Below are 23758 nucleotides of genomic sequence, written 5' to 3'. Positions count from 1 at the left end.
ATGTTAGCACGAGTGTGACACGATAGCAGTAAGTGTTGACAACAGCTAAAATGCTACTATGCTAATATTAGCATGTTAGCACGAGTGTGACACGATAGCAGTAAGTGTTGACAACAGCAAAAATGCTACTATGCTAATATTAGCATGTTAGCACGAGTGTGACACGATAGCAGTAAGTGTTGACAACAGCTAAAATGCTACTATGCTAATATTAGCATGTTAGCACGAGTGTGACACGATAGCAGATAGTGTTGACAACAGCTAAAATGCTACTATGCTAATATTAGCATGTTAGCACGAGTGTGACACGATAGCAGTAAGTGTTGACAACAGCTAAAATGCTACTATGCTACTGTCAGAAGTTAATGTTGAAAATGAAGGAGTTGGGGGGAAAAAACACTTCCTGAAACACTTCCTGAAACACTTCTTCACTGACTTCTTCACTGACTCGAAAAAACAAGCATTACTGCCCTCTTGCTGCATGCACCCTGAATTACAGGCCAGGAGTCGCAACTGGGGGATTCTTCAAAGGAAATTCCCACGTGGTGCAGACCAAAAATGTTAGCAAAATGAATTGTAGCGTTCTGCCTGAATCAGTTGCGGAATGTGAGGAACACGGAACTTGGAAAAAAAAACATTCATTTCAACGGGAATAGCGTCTCACCAGCCATGATGCTGTATGTACGCTATACACACGTCCATTCTCTTTAAGTCTTAGACTCAGAAAGAAGAAACACACAACAACAGATTCAAAGAGGAGAATGTGTGTGTGTGTGTGTGTGTGTGTGTGCACAACTATAACATGTGTTTGTCTACTCTCATTTCTCAAAGGTGAAAGGTCAGCTCTAATTGGCTTAATGGATTGTGTCGAGCAACAACAAGCAGATCCCGAATCTGTCAAGATCTGACAGAAAGCCAAACAGATCAACAAGTCAGCCGAAGAACAGACAAGTACTAGACACAACACACACACACACACACACACACATGATCAAGTTTTGTGCAGTTGTGTGACCCATAGCCACCGTTTCAAGACACGTAGTTTGATGTTTACACTTTGGATGTGCGTTGATGCTGTGATATATGATGCTGCACCTGCATCATAACATCCATACCAGCCTGGTTATTATATTACTCGGCACGTAGATGAGGTGGCTAATAGCATAATAGCGTGGTGTTTACACAGACGCATGACTGCCGAGGCTTTTATTTTGACAGAGTAATGGATGGTCCAGAGATTGGTCTACAGTATCAGAGCACCGCTGTTGTGTCTACAAGGTCGTCTCTAACAGCACATGCTACTTTCATTGCTCAAGCCAACCGATGACAGACTGAGTGCTCACTTAGGTCTGATTTAGGGCCCCCGTGGTTTCCAACTCCACCCCATCACGGAATTGGACAATGAAAACTGAAATGGCTGCTAAATGTGAGAGGAATGAACTTCCGTCATCCCGTGGAAAAGGAACTCAAAGTCACTCGACTAAATATGTCAAAAAGTTGTCGAGAAACCTCGAACACACCTCTCTTAGGGTAGCTTAGTTTAGCAGAGCATGCTTGTACCACTCAGGTCACCAGACTAGTCAAGAGTTCTACTATTTGTGTGAATTACATCATCCATCCATCTGTTTTATGGCAGTTACAGATCCTAAACAATGTCTGCTACCCATTTAAAATATACATCACAAACCCCCACTCCCAAAAGATAAGATATCCCTCTATTAGTCCATCCCGCAGCAAAACTAAACAATGGTCATGGTAATGGTAATGGTAATGGTAATGGTAATGGTTTAATTTCATTTGAACATGCATCAGATTACAATTGAGTGCATCACATAATCAGTTCATACAATCCGTAACGGTTCCATTTGTTCACTTCCTGCTTTCCTAATATAATTTATTTTTATTTTTATTTTTGTTTTTGTTTTTGTTTTTTGTTTTTGTTTTCGTTTTCGTTTTCGTTTTCGTTTTCGTTTTCGTTTTTATTTTTATTTTTATTTTTATTTTTATTTTTATTTTTATTTTTATTTTTATTTTTATTTTTATTTTTATTTTTATTTTTATTTTTATTTTTATTTTTATTTTTATTTTTATTTTTATTTTTATTTTTTATCAGATTACAATTGAGTGCATCCCATAATCAGTTCCCCTCCATCTGGTACTTTTACAATCGGTAACTGTTAAATTTGTTCATTTCCTGCTTTCGTAGTATAGTTTATTTATTTATGTATTTATTTTATTATAATTAAAAAATATATAATAATTATATATAATAATAATAAAAAATAACTATTTAATTGATTTTTATTTTTATTTAAATCAATCCAATGCCATAATGGGTACCATAGTAAGTGTCAATATAGTGATATATACCCAGCATGCCTTGCAGGCATTTGGAAATCTATTGTATTGTGTATCAGAATAGAAGTTGGTGCTCGTGGTAGAGCAGGAACAGAAAGCACGCATGGAGGCGAGGGGTTTTTCATCCCACTCATTCTACCCCAACACCAAAGCCGTCACCAGCGACTAAAGTGCTCTCAGGTGCTGACAGGACTGGCGCCAGAGATACGGAGGTCAAGGGTCAAGTACCGCGCAGGTAGAAAGGCACACGCTCTTTCAGGAGAAGACCAAACAGGACCTAGACTCACTCCCAAAACATCTCTCAGTCCACTACACTGCCTGGTTATCACTGTCCATTTCATAGCAGCAGATCCTTTCACATGTTCAAGGATGCCATCTTTATCCTTTATGACGGTCTCCGCATTGCAGCGCTTTGGGGGGGGGGGGGGGGGGGGGGGGCATGACGTTCCTTTTCTTTGACGTGCTTCCATCACAACACTCATGCTTGGGATACCGCAAATTTTAGAAAACTTAATTTTTTTTAACATTTTAAATAATTTTTTTTAAAAAAGTTTGATTTTTTTACATTTAAAATAATTTTTTTTAGAAAAGTTTGATTTTTTTTACATTTTAAATAAACATTTTAGAAAAGTTTGATATTTTTTTACATTTTAAATATACATTTTAGAAAACTTATTTTTTTTTACATTTTAAATAAACATTTTAGAAAACTTTTTTTAATTTTAAATAAACATTTTAGAAAACTTTTTTAATTTTAAATAAACATTTTAGAAAACTTTTTTTAATTTTAAATAAACATTTTAGAAAACTTTGATTTTTTTATATTTTAACTAAACATTTTAGAAAACTTTGATTTTTTACATTTTAAATAAACATTTTAGAAAACTTTGATTTTTTTACATTTTAAATAAACATTTTAGAAAACTTTGATTTTTTTACATTTTAAATAAACATTTTAGAAAACTTTGATTTTTTACATTTTAAATAAACATTTTAGAAAACTTAGATTTTTTTACATTTTATATAAACATTTTAGAAAACTTTGATTTTTTTACATTTTATATAAACATTTTAGAAAACTTTGATTTTTTTACATTTTAAATACAAATTTTAGAAAACTTTGATTTTTTTACATTTTAAATAAACATTTTAGAAAACTTTGATTTTTTTACATTTTAAATAAACATTTTAGAAAACTTTAATTTTTTTTACATTTTTAATAAACAATTTTGAAAACTTTAATTTTTTTACATTTTAAATACAAATTTTAGAAAAAGTGATCTTGTTACTAGAATAACGTCAAAATATTATGGAAATAAAATCATAATTACTAGGAGAAAAATGACAGGATTTCGATTAGAAAAAACAGCAGAAATTCTTGCCACAAGAAAAAAAAACTATTATAAGACAAAAAAAAACCAAGAAAAAAACTCCTATCGTTATGAGAAATGATAAGTTTTGACCCCTAAAGCTAATAAGTGGTTGGGTCACCCTTAGCAACAACAAGTGTAACTTACAATGGCTCTCACTGTGGTTGGCTGGAGTCCTAAAGTTTCAGTAATGGCTTTACTTTTACTGATGGATCTCCTTTTCACACGGGGCCGTGTAGCGTTGAATTTTTGGAGTAATATTTTTCAAGTGGAGTAATATTTATATTTGTTTTGATGACCTTTATGATCATGAGGGACAACTGGACAACTGGACACCTCGGCAGCGTTGCTGGAGGTTTGGTGAAGGAAGCCATTTTGCTTTGTTGACACGGCACCGCTATCAGCTCCACACAATGAGCGTCGCGTTCACGTACGTCGGCTCATTCGGCCGCTAATCATCATTACGGGCCGCATTTGCCGGCGCTGCCGCAACGCTGTGGCATTAAAATTTGATGGCGGAGACTTGGCCAATGAGAAGGCTTGAAAAGACATGAAATATTAATCATGTAATAGTCTATGTTAAGTAATGAAGTCCCAGTGGAGGGTACCGCCAGACAAGATCAATGGGCGTGTGTTATTTCCTCTAGTACACTTCCATCATGGCTGTGGATGTACTCTATACATGTACTGCGTACTGGCTGCTTGAAAGTAACTCCGTGTTTCTATTCCTGAACTCCAATTCCTCCAAGACAGGAACATGAGGAGAACGTGTTTGATTCCCAGTTGGATACGGGCGCCATGCACTGGCCACCAGTTTGTGGGAGGGGCGTATACTTGCATATACTCTACCTATTATATACTCTACCTGTTATATACTACTGATTATACGGCGATACACACTCATATATACTCTACTCACTGGGCCAATGTTTTGACTGGCGGGCCGCATTGCTATCCCTAAAAGTACGAGGGTATATACGTATACTATATATTGTACACGGGACAGTCCATCTGGATTGGAAAAGTATTCTATCTGGAAAAGTGTTGTGTCCCTTTTTTCAAGAGCGCTGCCCTGGATGTGGCCCCCAGGCCGTAGTTTGCCCACCCCTGCTCTAGAGTATATCATAGTACTAGAGTATATAATAATAATAACAATAATAATGATTATTATATTTATATGTACTTGGGCAGTATTTGGTATGTAGTTAGGCAATATTTGGGATGTATTTAGGAAGTATTTGTAATGTCTTCAGGCAGTATTTGGTATGTATTTAGGCAGTATTTGGTATGTATTTAGGCAGTATTTGGTATGTATTTAGGCAGTATTTGTGATGTATTCAGGCAGTATTTGGTATGTATTTAGGCAGTATTTGTGATGTATTCAGGCAGTATTTGGTATGTATTTAGGCAATATTTGGTATGTATATAGGCAGTATTTGGTATGTATTTAGGCAATATTTGGTATGTATTTAGGAAGTATTTGTAATGTATTTAGGCAGTATTTGTGATGTATTCAGGCAGTATTTGGTATGTATTTAGGCAATATTTGGGATGTATTTAGGAAGTATTTGGTATGTATTTAGGCAATATTTGGGATGTATTTAGGAAGTATTTGGGATGTATTGAGGCAATATTTGTAATGTATTTAGGCAGTATTTGGCATGTACTTGGGCAATATTTGGTATGTAGTTAGGCAATATTTGGGATGTATTTAGGAAGTATTTGTAATGTATTTAGGCAGTATTTGGTATGTATTTAGGCAGTATTTGTAATGTCTTCAGGCAGTATTTGGTATGTATTTAGGCAGCATTTGGAATGTATTTTGGCAGTATTTGTGATGTAGTCAGGCAGTATTTGGTATGTATCCAGGCAGTATTTGTAATGTCTTTAGGCAGTATTTGGTATGTATTTAGGCAGTATTTGTAATGTGTTCAGGCAGTATTTGGTATGTATCCAGGCAGTATTTGTAATGTCTTTAGGCAGTATTTGGTATGTATTTAGGCAGTATTTGTAATGTGTTCAGGCAGTATTTGGTATGTATTTAGGCAGTATTTGTAATGTGTTCAGGCAGTATTTGGTATGTATTTAGGCAGTATTTGTAATGTGTTCAGGCAGTATTTGGTATGTATCCAGGCAGTATTTGTAATGTGTTCAGGCAGTATTTGGTATGTATTTAGGCAGTATTTGTGATGTATTTAGGCAGTATTTGGTATGTATTTAGGCAGTATTTGTAATGTGTTCAGGCAGCATTTGGTATGTATTTTGGCAGTATTTATGATGTAGTCAGGCAGTATTTGGTATGTATCCAGGCAGTATTTGTAATGTCTTTAGGCAGTATTTGGTATGTATTTAGGCAGTATTTGTAATGTGTTCAGGCAGTATTTGGTATGTATTTAGGCAGTATTTGTAATGTGTTCAGGCAGTATTTGGTATGTATCCAGGCAGTATTTGTAATGTCTTTAGGCAGTATTTGGTATGTATTTAGGCAGTATTTGTGATGTATTTCGGCAGTATTTGGTATGTATTTAGGCAGTATTTGTGATGTATTTCGGCAGTACTGATGGTATAGCAATGGTGTAGTTATTATGAGTTCTTATTAGAGGTTGGATGATACATGAAGGTGGTTATTGGGGGCCATCCTGATTGATGCCATGAAGAAGGGGGGGCGGGGGGGGGGCGTGTGGCGGGAAGGGGGTGTGTTGCCGGGTGAAGGCATCCAGGGCGGATGTCGCCGGCTCGCATCACGCCTCGCACGCTCACACGCTCACACGCTCACACGCACGGGCGGTTGATCACGGCGGGAGTGTTTTTTTTCCCGTCCTCCGGGATCCGCGCTCGGATGGACGCGTGTTCGTGGCGCGGGTGCGCGGAGGTCATGGACCACGCGGGGCACCTCCAGCAGCACACGCACACGCACGCGCAGGAGCCCATCACCTTCGGCATCGAGCACATCTTGAGCGCCGGCGAGCACATGCTGGGCACGAGGATGCACGAGCCGGATTACGCTCACCTGTACACGTGCGGCGGCGGCGGCGGCCTCGGCCTCGGCGACGCCGGCGGCGGCTTCCCGAGCGCTCACGGCAACCCTTACCACGTGGGCACGGGCGTCTGCGCCAACGGGGCCGACGTCAACCCCGCGGGGGTCATCCGCGTGCCCGCGCACAGACCCGTGAGCGGCGGGAGTTTGCCGCCCGTGACCGGAAGCGTCAACAACCTTGGCGCGCTCACCTTCCCGTGGATGGAAACCAACAGAAGATACACCAAAGACACCTTCACGGGTAGGAAAAATACACAGTACCTACAAGTACCTCCAAGTACACGCTACTCTACTTCATCTAGCCCTAGATGTACTATTTGCATGCAGTGATTAATATCAATGTCTTCAAATACAGAAATATTACTTCTTCATGTAGGATTTCTTAGGATGTAAAAATACTACCAGGAAATCTCATGTTACTATGAAATATTATTCATGTTCCTGCCCACCTTCAGCAAGTCACGTGTTTGCAATATTTTCACCTCATCATTTGACTAGTTTGGCAAAAGGTCAAATACATATTTCATATAAAAATACCCACAGACGTTTATTTGATATTTCACACCGTATGCCCAAATAATATTGCACTCCATATTCCTCCTCTTCCTCCTCCTCATCATCATCGGCCTCACACATCATCACAAGTTAGTATGTGGGTACTTGAATAAATATATAACATAAATATTCATAAATATCAACATAAAAGCAAACACGAGCGCCAATACAGACAGATCCCAACATAGAAGTACACCTCCTAGAGTGGACATGTCTGCTGGCACAAACAAAAAACACTAAAAACTCAAATACTGGACAAATACTGCCTATACACATAGCAAATACTTCCTAAATACATACCAAATACACAATTATTGCCTTAATACATCACAAATATTGCCTTAATACATCACAAATACTGCCTGAATACATACCAAAATTCTACCTAAATACATGACAAATACTGCCTAAATACATTAAAAATACTGCCTAAGTACATACCAAATACTGCCTAAATACATCACAAATACTGCCTGAATACATAGCAAAATTCTACCTAAATACATGATAAATACTGCCTAAGTACATACCAAATATTGCCTTAATACATCACAAATACTGCCTGAATACATACCAAAATTCTACCTAAATACATGACAAATACTGCCTAAATACATTAAAAATACTGCCTAAGTACATACCAAATACTGCCTAAATACATCACAAATACTGCCTGAATACATAGCAAAATTCTACCTAAATACATGATAAATACTGCCTAAGTACATACCAAATATTGCCTTAATACATCACAAATACTGCCTGAATACATAGCAAAATTCTACCTAAATACATGACAAATACTGCCTAAGTACATACCAAATATTGCCTTAATACATCACAAATACTGCCTGAATACATACCAAAATTCTACCTAAATACATGACAAATACTGCCTAAATACATTAAAAATACTGCCTAAGTACATACCAAATACTGCCTAAATACATCACAAATACTGCCTGAATACATAGCAAAATTCTACCTAAATACATGACAAATACTGCCTAAGTACATACCAAATACTGCCCAAATACATCACAAATACTGCCTGAATACATACCAAACACTGCATATACATACCAAATAGAGTATATCATAGGTATATCATTAGTAGAGTATATAATCAGTAGAGTATATAAAGGTATACATACCAAATACTGCCTGAATACATACCAAACATTGCCTAAATACATCACAAATACTGCCTGAATACATAGCAAAATTCCACTTAAATACATGACAAATACTGCCTAAATACATTACAAATACTGCCTAAGTACATACCAAATACTGCCTAAACACATCACAAATACTGCCTGAATACATACCAAAATTCTGCCTAAATACATTACAAATACTGCCTAAGTACATACCAAATACTGCCTAAATACATCACAAATACTGCCTGAATACATATCAAACACTGCATATACATACCAAATAGAGTATATCATAGGTATATCATTAGTAGAGTATACTCTACCTGTTATATACTCTACTGATTACATACTCTACTTATGATATACTGTACTTATGATATACTCTACTTACTATATACGTATGTATACCCTAGAGCAGGGGTGGGCCAATGTTTTGACTGGCGGGCCGCATTGCTTTCCCAAAAAGTATGGGGGTATATACGTATACTATATATTGTACACGGAACAGTCCATCTGGATTGGAAAAGTATTCTATCTGGAAAAGTGTTGTGTCCCTTTTTTTCAGGAGTACTTAGTAAAGAGCAGAGCATGTACACCAAAGAAGGACCTTGATGAAGCAGATACTTCATCCATATATGAAGATACTTCATCCATCTAAGGTTGGCCAAGCCATGACGCCATCCATAGGTTCACTTCAAATACAACGAAATACTGGGGAAACAACACTTGGCCGGCTGGATGTGGCCCCCAGGCCGTAGTTTGCCCACCCCTGCTCTAGAGTAGAGTATATAATATTCATATTCAGGCAGTATCTCTGATGTATTCAGGCAGTATTTGGTATGTATTCAGGCAGTATTTGTGATGCATTTAGGCAATATTTGGGATGTATTCAGGCAGTATTTGGTATGTATACCTTTATATACTCTACTGATTATAGTAGAGTATATAATTAGTAGAGTATATAAAGGTAGAGTATATCATAAGTAGAGTATATAATAGGTAGAGTATATAAATCATAAGTATATATCATAAGTAGAGTATATAATAGGTAGAATATATAAATCATAAGTAGAGTATATCATAAGTAGAGTATATAATAGGTAGAGTATATAAATCATACGTATATATCATAAGTATATATCATAAGTAGAGTATATAATAGGTAGAATATATAAAGGTAGAGTATATAAATCATAAGTATATCATAAGTAGAGTATATAATAGGTAGAGTATATAAATCATAGGTATATATCATAAGTAGAGTATATAATAGGTAGAGTATATAAATCATACGTATATATCATAAGTATATATCATAAGTAGAGTATATAATAGGTAGAATATATAAAGGTAGAGTATATAAATCATAAGTATATCATAAGTAGAGTATATAATAGGTAGAGTATATAAATCATAGGTATATATCATAAGTAGAGTATATAATAAGTAGAGTATATAAATCATAAGTAGAGTATATAATAGGTAGAGTATATAAATCATGAGTATATAATAAGTAGAGTATATAAATCATAAGTAGAGTATATCATAAGTAGAGTATATAATAGGTAGAGTATATAAATCATAAGTAGAGTATATAAATCATAAGTAGAGTATATCATAAGTAGAGTATATAATAGGTAGAGTATATAAATCATAAGTAGAGTATATAATAGGTAGAGTATATAAATCATAAGTAGAGTATATAATAAGTAGAGTATATAATCATAAGTAGAGTGTATATAATAGGTAGAGTATATAAATCATAAGTAGAGTATATAATAAGTAGAGTATATAAATCACAAGTAGAGTGTATATAATAGGTAGAGTATATAAATTATAAGTCGAGTATATAATAAATAAGGTAGAAGATATTTTGCTTTTAAGTGTTTGTGTTTTCTGGATTGTGGTTGTAAAATGAAAATATTCTTATCTATATTGGTATCTTCTTATCTATATCTACTTATTATCTATCTACACGAAAGTGTGAAAAGAAGCACGAGCCACTTATTTATGATTATGAAGGATGATCGCTTCCCTTGCAAGTCACGTGGTCATCGCTGTGTGTCGCGTGTCGTGTCCAGTGTGCGTGTCGCCTCGCGCGGCCCCGCGTCGCGTGGGCCATCCGTACCAGAACCGGACTCCGGCCAAGAAGAAGAAGCCTCGGACTTCGTTCAGTCGGCTGCAGATCTGCGAGCTGGAGAAACGCTTCCACCGCCAGAAGTACCTGTCCTCCGCCGAGAGGAGCGTCCTGGCCAAAGCCCTCAAGATGAGCGACGCTCAGGTCAAGACCTGGTTCCAGAACAGACGCACCAAGTGGAGGTCGGCTCACGATGATTATTATTATTCATTATTATTATTATTATTGGAATATTTTAACTTCATTTTTTCGCTAAGAAATTCTTCAATGAACATCTTAATATTCACCTTCATTTCATCCAACTGTACTCATCATACCATAAATATTATACACAATAATAATAATAATAATTACATCAAATAATGCCAAATCCACCATTAACCCAAAATAACAACAACAACAATATCAATGCCATAAAAACAAATACGATAAATATTATCAAAATTATATAAGAAATATGATGAATGTTTCAATTAGAACTGGGAATTCCCGGAGAACGTGAATGTGTCAAAAACACAATTGAGAGGTTAAGATGCTGCAGAACACACCCGAATAGAATAATAACATTAAAAAAAAATTATTATATTATAATAACGTTATTGTGATTGAAGGAATGCTCCATATTTTGTTGTTACCGTGCGTGTAGGAGGCAGACGGCGGAGGAGAGAGAGGCCGAGAGGCAGCAGGCCAACCGCATCCTGATGCAGCTTCAGCAGGAAGCCTTCCAGAAGTCCGTCAAGCAGCCGCTGACCCCAGATCGGCTGTGCCTGCAGAACACGTCCCTGTTCGCCCTGCACAACCTGCAGCCTTGGAGCGAAAGCACCGGCAAGATGAGCGGCGTGTCGGCCTGCGAGTAGCGACACAAACGCGGCCTGCTCGGCCGGTACCGGCTCATCTGGCTCGGAAGGCCGTCCGCTACGCTCCGCTACGCTCCGCTACGCTCCGGTACGCTGCGGTCCTTCTTATGTTGGTCGAGTCGTGGACTTGTAGATAGTTTGTCATTCCAAACGCGAACAAATGACGTTTGGATAAAAAAAATATCCGACAAAACAAGGAAGATGACATCCCAACTTTCACCTGTCAGCATATTGGCAGACTAAAATGAATAATATGGTTATTATATTTACCATTTGGCTTTTACCATGTTTCCGATTCAAAAATAATAAATCTATAATAACCATAACAGTCTTTTTTTTTAACCATGAATTGTATTTTAAGCATTCAAACTACATTTATTGAAGAGCTGATTTTTTTAAATAAAAAAACATCCATTTGTTATGTACAGGCGACAGTAGGTTGCTGTATTATTATGATGTGTAAAAATGACAGGTGTTACACAGTGTATGATATACAGTATAAATAAATGAGTGGTCAAGTTTATTTTCATTTCTGGGTCTTTGTCGACATCTAGTGGATAATTGATGGAACTACAAGTCAGTAATGTCCGGCTACCGAGAGACAAATAACTCTCTCCTTACTTCAAAAATACATGAAATGAAAATGATTGAATGCAGCTTGGTATTGGTCAGAAATATGCATATTCAAGTACAAATTGTCGTCATTCAAGTATTATTTGTACTTTGTCAGCAATATGTACTTTGCCTAAATTCAAGCATAAAAATGTCTATAAAACAAAAGGCATCCACAAGACTCATTGAAAGAGGTTGTGATGATGTGCAGTATTGTACACTGGCCACTAGGTGGCAGTTGTGTTACTGTCATGTTGGCTGAGACACACAAGCACCAGACTTGATGTTTTTTTTTTTTTTTTTTATCGCAGCTTTGAATCATCTCACAACAGACACGATCGTGCCTAACATGGCCTACGTAGGGGCTGTAACCCCCACCTAGCTAAAATTACACTTTGATCCCCCCCCCCCCGCCCCCCACTTAGCTCCTCTTGCACTGGAACAAATTTACAGCAACACACATGTTATGTCATGTGTAGAGGTCTCTAATAGTGTATTTAGAAGGTGGCAAATAGGTTTTCTGTCTTATTTGATCTTACTGTGTATACTGGTTTTCTGTCTTATTTTCTCTTATGTCTACTATATTGGCTAAAAGGGTTGTAGGAGTGACTGTAGGGTTGTTATTTCACATGTAGAGGTCTCTAATAGTGTATTTAGAAGGTGGCAAATAGGTTTTTTTGTCTTATTTGATCTTACTGTGTATACTGGTTTTCTGTCTTATTTTCTCTTATGTCTACTATATTGGCTAAAAGGGTTGTAGGGGTGACTGTACGGTTGTTATTTCACGTGTAGAGGTCTCTAATAGTGTATTTAGAAGGTGGCAAATAGGTTTTCTGTCTTATTTGATCTTACTGTGTATACTGGTTTTCTGTCTTATTTTCTCTTATGTCTACTATATTGGCTAAAAGGATTGTAGGGGTGACTGTAGGGTTGTTATTTCATGTGTAGACGTCTCTAATAGTGTATTTAGAAGGTGGTAAATAGGTTTTCTGTCTTATTTTATCTTACTGTGTATACTATATTGGCTAATAGGAGTGTAAAAGTGACTAACGGGTGTTATTTCCCATTATTATGATTAAGATTATTTGGATTCAAAGTTAGCTTACCAGCAATAAGACAAGACAAAGCTGCTTTAGGTGATATTTATTACACTGTAAAAAGTACACCTTTCATTTCTATATTATGTACACAAGACATAAATCTGACTTCCTGCTGAAGCTACGCTCATCTCCCCATCCACGGCAAAATGAAGCGGTTTGCGGTGTGAGGGAGACTTTGGTCATAAGAATAAATAAAATAAAAGCAGCCAACAAGCAAGCGGTCGTTCCTGGGATGCAACACGTCTCCAAAAGCCTCGGAAGCTGATGATAGCAACCTACGCTAGGTGTCCACTTCTTTCTATGTTTGGGAGGAAAGGGAAAGGAAGCATGCTTTTGCAAACAGACAAGTTAAGATGGGGGGGGGGGGGGGGGGGGTAAGGCATCAAACCCATGAAAAGAACATTGGATGCACGCTGTACACTTCATCGAATTCATCCCTGGAATGTTTTTAACTTTTTTTTTTTCTTTCACGCTCCATGGCCTCCATAAATTCATAGACTGCATGTTGGACGTGGTTGAGGTTTTTGATGATTGGAAGGTGAACATCTCCATGCGGGGGATGAAGGGGACGATGATGATGGGGGGGGGTGGGGGGGTATGTTTGACCCAATTGGTAGATGAATATATGCCAACAAAACAGCTTGACAAGACTCAAGTGTATTCATACGTCATGTACTCTATGTAATATGATTACTCTGAATTAGTGTGGAAGTGGATGCGCTGCTAAGGTGACGACAGGAGGCGGTCCGACTGGACTTGGTCAGAGGGGCTCGTAGGTCTAGGACTCGGGAGCAGTGGTACCGGAGACGTGGCCTCAATGAGGGCGGGGTTGAGGATGATTGGCAGGGACATGGGCGGCACCCCCACCTGCAGAGGCGAGGCCAGGGGTTGGATGATGAGAGGAGACTGGCTCAGTGGCGAAGGACCTTGGCATTCCGACGCTGGTAGCGGCACCGGCATGGGAAGCATCGGCGTGGCGACAGGAGACGATCGCTCTGCTCCTGGAAGACAACATGTCTTATCATTACTTCGCTCGGTAAAATACTACATTAGTGTACTACATGTGTACTAGTACTAGGAGATAGCAGGTGTATGTTTTGGGTGTGCTACCGTTGGCTGCTTGGTTCTCCTGAGGTGATGCAGGCCTGCTGGGAATTTGGGTCTCAGGAGTTCCGGACACCGGACAAGATGGCTGCTGCGGGGTCGGACCCAGAGGCGCCTGTGGGGGGGGAAGCTGGCCCGATGACGAATTGGGATGCACAGGCTCTGACGGAGGGCTGGGTACCGGATCTGAAATGGTTATTGTTGGCATTATGAATATGATATACTTACATATACATATATGGTATACTTATATATATGTAGTATACTTACATATATATGGTATACTAACATATATACACTATATATATGTATAAGGGCATACCTGGTAAAACAGTTTGTTTAAAGAGTTCCTCCCTCAGGTGAGGCAGGAAGCAGTCGATTCGTTCCCATGTTATTTCCCACAAGTCCGAGTATCTGGTCTTGGAATCAGCACCACGAAAGATCTCCGCCGTGTCCATCACCAGCAGCATGTTCTTCAGGGATTCTGGGATGGCCTCCAGCTGGACACAACAGAGGTACCACGTGGGTCATACATGGGTTCTTCCTGCAGACACCAGCTTAGTTACGTCTTATAGTCCGTCTGTCCTCACCAGTAAGTCACTGGATCCGGCATGCATGTACTTGTCCATGAAATCCAAAATGGTGAGCCACAGGGCGGCAAAGGTAGGCAGGGACAACAACGGCAGGAGGTGCTGCAGGAAAACCTGAAAAAAAAACAAAAAATAGCTCCTTCATACGTACCCCAACACAATTCCAGTCAATAGAAATATCACATCATGTGTTCCGATCTGGTTCCTGGAACCTAGTCTGTGGTTCAGGACCGGGGGCTGGCGTGAGGGGTGTCAAAATCACCACCTAGTAAGCATTGTGACCCACACACAGAGAGGCACTCCTACGCTACGAACCTTTGACAGGAGGGTGCAGGCCCTCATTCTGGTCTCTTCCATCCCCCCCACATCAGCCGGACTGATGTTGTCCAGCAACTTGGTCAGCAACGGGAAGAGAACCTGCGAGGAGGAGATAACAAGGACTTTTTCATGTACTCTAAATACCCGTGGGCGTGTCTTCTTTCTCCTTATTGACCTTATTGAAGCAAGACTCCCACTCGGTGGCGTGGAGTGTCTGCAGATCGTGAACCAGCAGGGCCCTCTGGAGGTAGGTGAGAGCCTGCATACGCACCTGACGTCTGGCGTCACAGCACAGCCAAGCGATGCCTGCGCAGGTAAACAACGCAGCAACGTGAACTTGAACCTGAACTCACCTCAAACTCTCAACTGTCTTTGACAGATGGACATGACTCAAGTCGTTTTTTTACACGAGTATGAGGTTTTTATGAGTATTGTGGCCCAGCATTTACGCTTGTATCTATCTACGCATTTACGCATCTATATTGGGACATAGGGGTGTTATATCATGTCTAGAGGGCTCTAATCACGTTAAAAGTGTATTTAGAAGGTGGCAAAGATGCTTTCTCTGTCTTATTTTTCTCTTATGTTTATATTGTGTAATAGGAGTGTAAAGGTGACTATAGGGGTGTTATGTCGCATTTAGAGGGCTCTAATCATGTTAAAATGTGCATTTACAAGGTGGCAAAGATGCTTTCCCTGTCTTATTTTTCTCTTATTGTGTAATAGGTGTGTAAAGGTGACTATAGGGGTGTTATGTCACATTTAGATGGCACTAATCATGTTAAGTGTATTTAGAAGGTGGCAAAGATGCTTTCTCTGTCTTATTTTTCTCTTATTATGTCTATATTGTGTAATAGGAGTGTAAAGGTGACTATAGGGGTGTTATGTCGCATTTAGAGGGCTCTAATCATGTTAAAATGTGCATTTACAAGGTGGCAAAGATGCTTTCTCTGTCTTATTTTTCTCTTATTGTGTAATAGGTGTGTAAAGGTGACTATAGGGGTGTTATGTCACATTTAGAGGGCACTAATCATGTTAAAAGTGTATTTAGAAGGTAGCAAAGATGCTTTCTCTGTCTTATTTTTCTCTTATTATGTCTATATTGTGTAATAGAAGTGTAAAGGTGACTATAGGGGTGTTATGTCGCATTTAGAGGGCTCTAATCATGTTAAAATGTGCATTTACAAGGTGGCAAAGATGCTTTCCCTGTCTTATTTTTCTCTTATTGTGTAATAGGTGTGTAAAGGTGACTATAGGGGTGTTATGTCACATTTAGATGGCACTAATCATGTTAAAAGTGTATTTAGAAGGTGGCAAAGATGCTTTCTCTGTCTTATTTTTCTCTTATTATGTCTATATTGTGTAATAGGAGTGTAAAGGTGACTATAGGGGTGTTATGTCGCATTTAGAGGGCTCTAATCATGTTAAAATGTGCATTTACAAGGTGGCAAAGATGCTTTCTCCGTCTTATTTTTCTCTTATTGTGTAATAGGTGTGTAAAGGTGACTATAGGGGTGTTATGTCACATTTAGAGGGCACTAATCATGTTAAAAGTGTATTTAGAAGGTAGCAAAGATGCTTTCTCTGTCTTATTTTTCTCTTATTATGTCTATATTGTGTAATAGAAGTGTAAAGGTGACTATAGGGGTGTTATGTCAAGTTTAGAGGGCTCTAATCATGTTAAAAGTGTATTTAGAAGGTGGCAAAGACGGTTTTGCTGTCTTATTTTTCTCTTATTGTGTAATAGGTGTGTAAAGGTGACTATAGGGGTGTTATGTCAAGTTTAGAGGGCTCTAATCATGTTAAAATGTGTATTTAGAAGGTGGCAAAGATGCTTTCTCTGTCTTATTTTTCTCTTATGTCTATATTGTGTAATAGAAGTGTAAAGGTGACTATACAGGTGACTAAAGGTTTTTATGAGTATTGTGGCCCAGCATTTACGCTTGTTGGGGTAACCAAATGATACAAACAACTAGACCCGCCCCGCATACTAATAAGACTAACAATAATACACTTTTTCAATATGATTAGAGCCCTCCAGACAAGGAATAACACCCCTATAGTGACCGATACACTCCTATTACCCAATATAGTATAGACATCATAAGAGAAAATAAGACCTGCTTGTGTGTGTTGCAATAAATGTCATCCAGATGTGCGGACAGGAAGTGATGTTGGGGATTCAGAGTTGCGTTTTAGCTGCAGCCCGTGTTATTATTGAGGTTGTTGTAAAATAAATATTTAAAAAAACACCAAGAGCCTGTGGTAGGTGATTGTCTGGTGTGTAAAAAGCGTGACTAATAGGAGAAGATAACGCTGATGAATAATGCCGAGTCATCGTGGTCCCGTACGCACCTTGCAGCAGGGGGCACCAGCAGCTTGTCCACAGAGTCTGCGAGTCGGCTTCAATCTTCTTCCCAGCCGCCTCCACATGCTGCTCTTCCTTTGCCCAAGAGCTGTAAATGCTGGCAGCCCGCGTGTGCAACGTGTGCATCAGGTCCAAGAGCTGCACAGAGACAGGCGCTTGGTCAGCACATCACTCGAAATCCAACAAACACAGCATGTCCGCATACTAACTCTCACATATTACACGCATACGAGTGTGAGTGTTAACAGCGGTGCCTCGGTTAACAGCGGCGCGAACAGCGGCGCCTCGGTTAACAGCGCGCGCCTCGGTTAACAACAGCGGCGCCTCGGTTAACAACAGCGGCGCCTCGGTTAACAACAGCGGCGCCTCGGTTAACAACAGCGGCGCCTCGGTTAACAACAGCGGCGCCTCGGTTAACAGCGGCTCCTCGGTTAACAGCGGCAGGGTACCTCGGTTAACAGCGGCACCTCGGTTAACAGCGGCACCCCGGCTAACAGCGGCACCTCGGTTGTTAAATTTAAATATATATTCATTATATATGAATAATATATATTAATATTATTATATATTAATTATATATTATACATTAATATAACTATATATTAATTTAAACTAGATCTAAAAAAGCTGCTATGAGAAACAGATTTGGCCGCCAAAGACCAAGTCGGATTTATATTATTTTCCAATGGGAAACTTTGTTTTGGTTAGAGTCCATTTTGGTTTGAGTGGGACCTTCTGGAATGCATTCACGATGTTAACCAAGGCGCTGCTGTAATCAGCTTTCTTGAGGTTGTGTACGGTTGATAAATATTAATAACCTCAGCTTTTAAAAGGAAAAGTGCAACTTTTTTGATATTGTGCCCATCGTCCAAAATCCTTGTGAAACATGAGCAGATAGAAAAAAAAACAAGCATAGTCCAGTAGTAGTGAAAACAGGCGTGCGCATTGTTAGCTCCCACATGCTAGCTGCTTTTATATCTTTACAGCACACGCACAAAGAAAAGACATGTCTTCATATTTCACATTAGGATAGTGGATGATGGGCAAAATTAAAAAATGTCTTTCCTTTTAGGTACGTCAGATTTTTTTTTCTGACTTTTTGGGAAAAAAGGGAAAAGTTTAAAAAAAACATCTCAGTTGAAAGGTCATTTTGTCAGTGAAACAATACAGTCGTCCCTCGCTGCTTCGCACTTCCACATTCATAGTTTTTCCAAATATATTCAAGACAGAATCCCATCACTGTTCCTACCACAGCCTATTAGTCCTCCAAAATAGAAAAATATTACAGCTAATTTGAACTCATTCATAGGATGTCGTATTTTCTCTTATTATGTCTTATCTATATTGGGACATAGGGGTGTTATATCATGTCTAGAGGGCTCTAATCACGTTAAAAGTGTATTTAGAAGGTGGCAAAGATGCTTTCTCTGTCTTATTTTTCTGTCTTATTTTTGTCTTATTGTGTAATAGGTGTGTAAAGGTGACTATAGGTGTGTTATGTCAAGTTTAGAGGGCTCTAATCATGTTAAAATGTGTATTTAGAAGGTGGCAAAGACGGTTTCGCTATCTTATTTTTCTCTGATTGTGTAATAGGTGTGTAAAGGTGACTATAGGGGTGTTATTTCAAGTTTAGAGGGCTCTAATCATGTTAAAAGTGTATTTAGAAGGTGGCAAAGATGCTTTCTCTGTCTTATTTTTCTCTTATTATGTCTATATTGTGTAATAGGAGTGTAAAGGTGACTATAGGGGTGTTATGTCGCATTTAGAGGGCTCTAATCATGTTAAAATGTGCATTTACGAGGTTGCAAAGATGCTTTTTCTGTCTTATTTTTCTCTTATTGTGTAATAGGTGTGTAAAGGTGACTATAGGGGTGTTATGTCAAGTTTAGAGGGCTCTAATCATGTTAAAATGTGTATTTAGAAGGTGGCAAAAACGGTTTCGCTGTCTTATTTTTCTCTGATTGTGTAATAGGTGTGTAAAGGTGACTATAGGGGTGTTATGTCAAGTTTAGAGGGCTCTAATCATGTTAAAATGTGTATTTAGAAGGTGGCAAAAACGGTTTCGCTGTTTTATTTTTCTCTGATTGTGTAATAGGTGTGTAAAGGTGACTATAGGGGTGTTATTTCAAGTTTAGAGGGCTCTAATCATGTTAAAAGTGTATTTAGAAGGTAGCGAAGATGCTTTCTCTGTCTTATTTTTCTCGTATTATGTCTATATTGTGTAATAGAAGTGTAAAGGTGCCTATAGGGGTGTTATGTCGCATTTAGAGGGCTCTAATCATGTTAAAATGTGCATTTACGAGGTTGCAAAGATGCTTTTTCTGTCTTATTTTTGTCTTATTGTGTAATAGGTGTGTAAAGGTGACTATAGGGGTGTTATGTCAAGTTTAGAGGGCTCTAATCATGTTAAAATGTGTATTTAGAAGGTGGCAAAGACGGTTTCGCTGTCTTATTTTTCTCTGATTGTGTAATAGGTGTGTAAAGGTGACTATAGGGGTGTTACTTCAAGTTTAGAGGGCTCTAATCATGTTAAAAGTGTATTTAGAAGGTAGCAAAGATGCTTTCTCTGTCTTATTTTTCTCTGATTGTGTAATAGGTGTGTAAAGGTGACTATAGGGGTGTTATGTCAAGTTTAGAGGGCTCTAATCATGGTAAAATGTGTATTTAGAAGGTGGTAAAGAGGTTTTGTATTTTGGGTGGGGATACAGTGAAGTGCCATACACGAGGGAGGACTGTACGTTTTAGGTACAACGGGGCTGACAAAAGGTAGAAGGGAAAAAAGGGATCCTGTACTTACATCCTGACTAACCTGTAATGACACCGTGTGGTAACTTGCCGGGACACCCTCGTCCTCCTCATCATCGCTATGGGAACGTGACGGACGGTGGCTGGAAGCCCGGCTTCCGCCTCGTCTTGCGCCATTGCCCGCCTCCTTCTCCTTCCCTCCAGCCTTTTTCCTCAAACGGGACTTGGCAGAGTCATACTTGTGGCTCTTTTTCTTATCATGGTTGCGGTAACCTGGGGAAGGAAGGTGACGCTGTACAGTGGATTCTCACATATTTGAAAGCAGTCAGAGGCAAAGTGCTTGAGGATGTGTTCTTTATATACAATTAATCAGCTTGATTGAGGGTCAAATTAATAATTTTCTTCGCCATTACTGCTGGTTTCTGGCTATCGGTCGGTGCTGTGGTAGCATATGAAGAAGTAGACGACCGTTCTACACAGCAGATGAAACCAACTCACCTCCATTGAGACTAGCCTCCACAAACACCCTGATGGCTCGGACACACAGCTCAAAGTTGTCTGGTGTGATGTGGGCAGCATCTCGGACAATGAACGACAGCGTTTCCACACACTTGAGGAGAGACTTGGTGTCGTGTTGGCCAAGGTCCTGACCCAGCGTTAAACTGTACTGGTTGACCAGGGGGTGATTGACTTGACATTTGGAGCCAAGTGGCGGACCCTTACTGCTTTCCAGGTCCTCTTTTCCAACCTGAAAGAAGAAATACAACGTTTGGAGAAGAGAGCAGAGATTAAGGTGAAGTCCCTGAAAGGAGGAACCCTCCTTGGAGTGAAGAGAAGGTACCGACCACCAGCCAGCCGCTGCTTGCTACATCAACGTCTGTTGTGGAGCGAGGGATTCTGGTCTTGTTGTGGTCTGTGTAGACCTCCGAGTCTGACGTGTAGCCACGATCTAAGCTCACCGGACTCGGTTGGTGGGACGGCAGCTCACTGTCCGACTGGGCACCTGAACACACACAGTATACCTACGCTTGATATAGTTCTTTTTAGCATTTAATCATGTTAAAAGTGTATTTAGAAGGTGGCAAAGATGCTTTCTCTGTCTTATTTTTCTCTTATTATGTCTATATTGTGTAATAGAAGTGTAAAGGTGACTATAGGGGTGTTATGTCACGTTTAGAGGGCACGAATCATGTTAAAAGTGTATTTAGAAGGTGGCAAAGACGCTTTCTCTGTCTTATTTTTCTCTTATTATGTCTATATTGTGTAATAGAAGTGTAAAGGTGACTATAGGGGTGTTATGTCACGTTTAGAGGGCACTAATCATGTTAAAAGTGTATTTAGAAGGTGGCAAAGACGCTTTCTCTGTCTTATTTTTCTCTTATTATGTCTATATTGTGTAATAGGAGTGTAGAGGTGACTATAGGGGTGTTATGTCGCATTTAGAGGGCTCTAATCATGTTAAAATGTGCATTTACGAGGTTGCAAAGATGCTTTTTCTGTCTTATTTTTCTCTTATTGTGTAATAGGTGTGTAAAGGTGACTATAGGGGTGTTATGTCAAGTTTAGAGGGCTCTAATCATGTTAAAATGTGTATTTAGAAGGTGGCAAAGACGGTTTCGCTGTCTTATTTTTCTCTGATTGTGTAATAGGAGTGTAAAGGTGACTATAGGGGTGTTATGTCGCATTTAGAGGGCTCTAATCATGTTAAAATGTGCATTTACAAGGTTGCAAAGATGCTTTTTCTGTCTTATTTTTCTCTTATTGTGTAATAGGTGTGTAAAGGTGACTATAGGGGTGTTATGTCAAGTTTGGAGGGCTCTAATCATGTTAAAATGTGTATTTAGAAGGTGGCAAAGATGCTTTCTCTGTCTAGCAATAAAACACATGTTTAGCAATAAAAAAAGTACACATGAACACAAGTCTCTCTTTTCTGTCCCTTTTAAAGACATAAAAACAAACAAAAAAAGATATAAAAACAGATGAGACAGCTAAGAATGCACGTAATGGAACGCACCCCAAAGAAAAGACATTATGACGCTCAAGAACTACAATACTGTCGCAGTGACACATCACGGCTAGCGACTAGCTTCAGCACACACACACGGTCCCTACGCTTCAGGCCACTAGCCAAAGCTAACGCTACATATTGGAGCTTTTTGTTTTCAAGGCTAGGTGTAGCGATTCTTTCTATGTTGCTATGTGAAATCAATGCACACAGGAAGGAACACAGAGTACAATTATGAACTGTTGTAACTGTTATTGCATGCTTTGGGCGTGGGACCAATTACAGCCGAGTGGGCGTGCCCAGAGGCGGGCGTATTTGCAGATATGGTGACTTTGGCGCCTTCAGAGTTAACCAGTAGTACATGTATTATCACTATCAATAGCAATTATTGCCAACTTTAATGTGTTTTTTGCTGAAAAAAAAATCTAAATTTGCAGTGTAGTGAATGGTGCATGTGGAGGTGATGGTACAATTCCCCACACTAAGAAATTACTAGGTAGAAGTACTGCACCTGTTTCCAAGTCGGTGCTGGCAGAGGTAAACTGAAAGGCGGCAGGAGGCTGGACTCCGGCGCCGACACATTCCAGCAGGGAGAAGAGCGTGTACCAGTGGTCCGTGCTGTGGATGTTGGCTGCGTTGGTTTTAAGCAGCTCGTGAAGACCATAAGCCACCTCCCTGCTGACCCGGAACAGAACATGCGGCTTCATCATCAGCAGGAGACGCAGGGAGAGGAGCACCTAGAAAAAAAGAGACGACAGCGTTGACTCCACCTGGTGGCATGGTGAAGTATTGCAGTATAAACACCTTTACATTCCTATTATTCTATGGAGGACCAAAACTGCCAAAATAATAAATAAATAAAAGTGGAAATAAAAACAAAAATGAAAAAAATGAAAAAATTAAATACAAAAAAATAAATATAAATGGAAATAAAAACAAAAATATATATATTTTTAATTTTTGAATCTTGTTTTTTATTTTTGTATTTATTTTTGCTTTTATTTATTTATTTACTTATGTATATATTTTTTTATTTTTGTTTTGATTTCCATTTATATTTATTTTTTGTATTTAATTTTTTGATTTTTTTTCATTTTTGTTTTTATTTTCACTTTTTATTTATTTATTTATTTATTTATTTATTATTTTGGCAGTTTTGGTCCTCAGAAATGCAGAAGGGAAAACTATTCAAATGAGGGGGCGGTACTAAGTGTGTCTTGGGTTGAACTGTTCGCCTATTGGTTGATCGACATGTGAGTGCTAAAATCGACTAGGTATGCCTGCAAACGGCCTATGCTACCTTGCTTAAGACACACTTAAGACACACTTAGGACCTCCCCCTCATTTGAATAGTTTTTCCTTCTGCATTTCTGAGGACCAAAACTGCCAAAATAATAAATAAATAAATAAATAAAAGTGAAAATAAAAACAAAAATGAA

The 23758-nt window shown here is 38.8% G+C and overlaps 2 protein-coding genes across 4 annotated transcripts in view; one reads left to right on the top strand and one right to left on the bottom strand.

The window, feature by feature from the left end:
• Nucleotides 1-6603: 6603 nt before the first annotated feature.
• Nucleotides 6604-11535, top strand: LOC131106834 (T-cell leukemia homeobox protein 1-like). The gene is made up of 3 exons (XM_058056284.2): nucleotides 6604-7006; nucleotides 10565-10802; nucleotides 11267-11535. Exons 1-3 carry the CDS (start codon nucleotides 6604-6606, stop codon nucleotides 11475-11477), a joined length of 852 nt encoding a protein of 283 aa, XP_057912267.2. The 3' UTR covers nucleotides 11478-11535.
• A 1678-nt stretch (nucleotides 11536-13213) lies between these two features.
• gbf1 (golgi brefeldin A resistant guanine nucleotide exchange factor 1) overlaps nucleotides 13214-23758 on the bottom strand; it is a 66876-nt gene continuing 56331 nt past the window's right edge. For 2 of the 3 annotated variants that reach the window (XM_058056269.2, XM_078798895.1), the window contains exons 30-40: nucleotides 22831-23056; nucleotides 21160-21317; nucleotides 20813-21062; nucleotides 20367-20587; nucleotides 17557-17707; nucleotides 15377-15507; nucleotides 15199-15300; nucleotides 14884-14997; nucleotides 14616-14793; nucleotides 14300-14479; nucleotides 13214-14190 (exon numbers count right to left, since the gene is read on the bottom strand). In XM_058056269.2, coding sequence (XP_057912252.2) covers nucleotides 13913-14190; nucleotides 14300-14479; nucleotides 14616-14793; nucleotides 14884-14997; nucleotides 15199-15300; nucleotides 15377-15507; nucleotides 17557-17707; nucleotides 20367-20587; nucleotides 20813-21062; nucleotides 21160-21317; nucleotides 22831-23056 — 1989 coding nt within the window. In that variant the 3' untranslated portion in view covers nucleotides 13214-13912. The remainder of the gene's footprint in view (nucleotides 14191-14299; nucleotides 14480-14615; nucleotides 14794-14883; nucleotides 14998-15198; nucleotides 15301-15376; nucleotides 15508-17556; nucleotides 17708-20366; nucleotides 20588-20812; nucleotides 21063-21159; nucleotides 21318-22830; nucleotides 23057-23758) is intronic. The other variant, XM_058056270.2, reaches the window with a different exon arrangement.

Source organism: Doryrhamphus excisus, linkage group LG19 (genome assembly GCF_037039965.1).
Source record: "Doryrhamphus excisus strain RoL-2023G ecotype Guam linkage group LG19, RoL_Dexc_Guam_v1.1, whole genome shotgun sequence".
NCBI lineage: Eukaryota > Metazoa > Chordata > Actinopteri > Syngnathiformes > Syngnathidae > Doryrhamphus > Doryrhamphus excisus.
The sequence above is the reverse complement of the archived record's forward strand: the minus strand, read 5'-3'. Positions and strand labels throughout refer to the sequence as shown.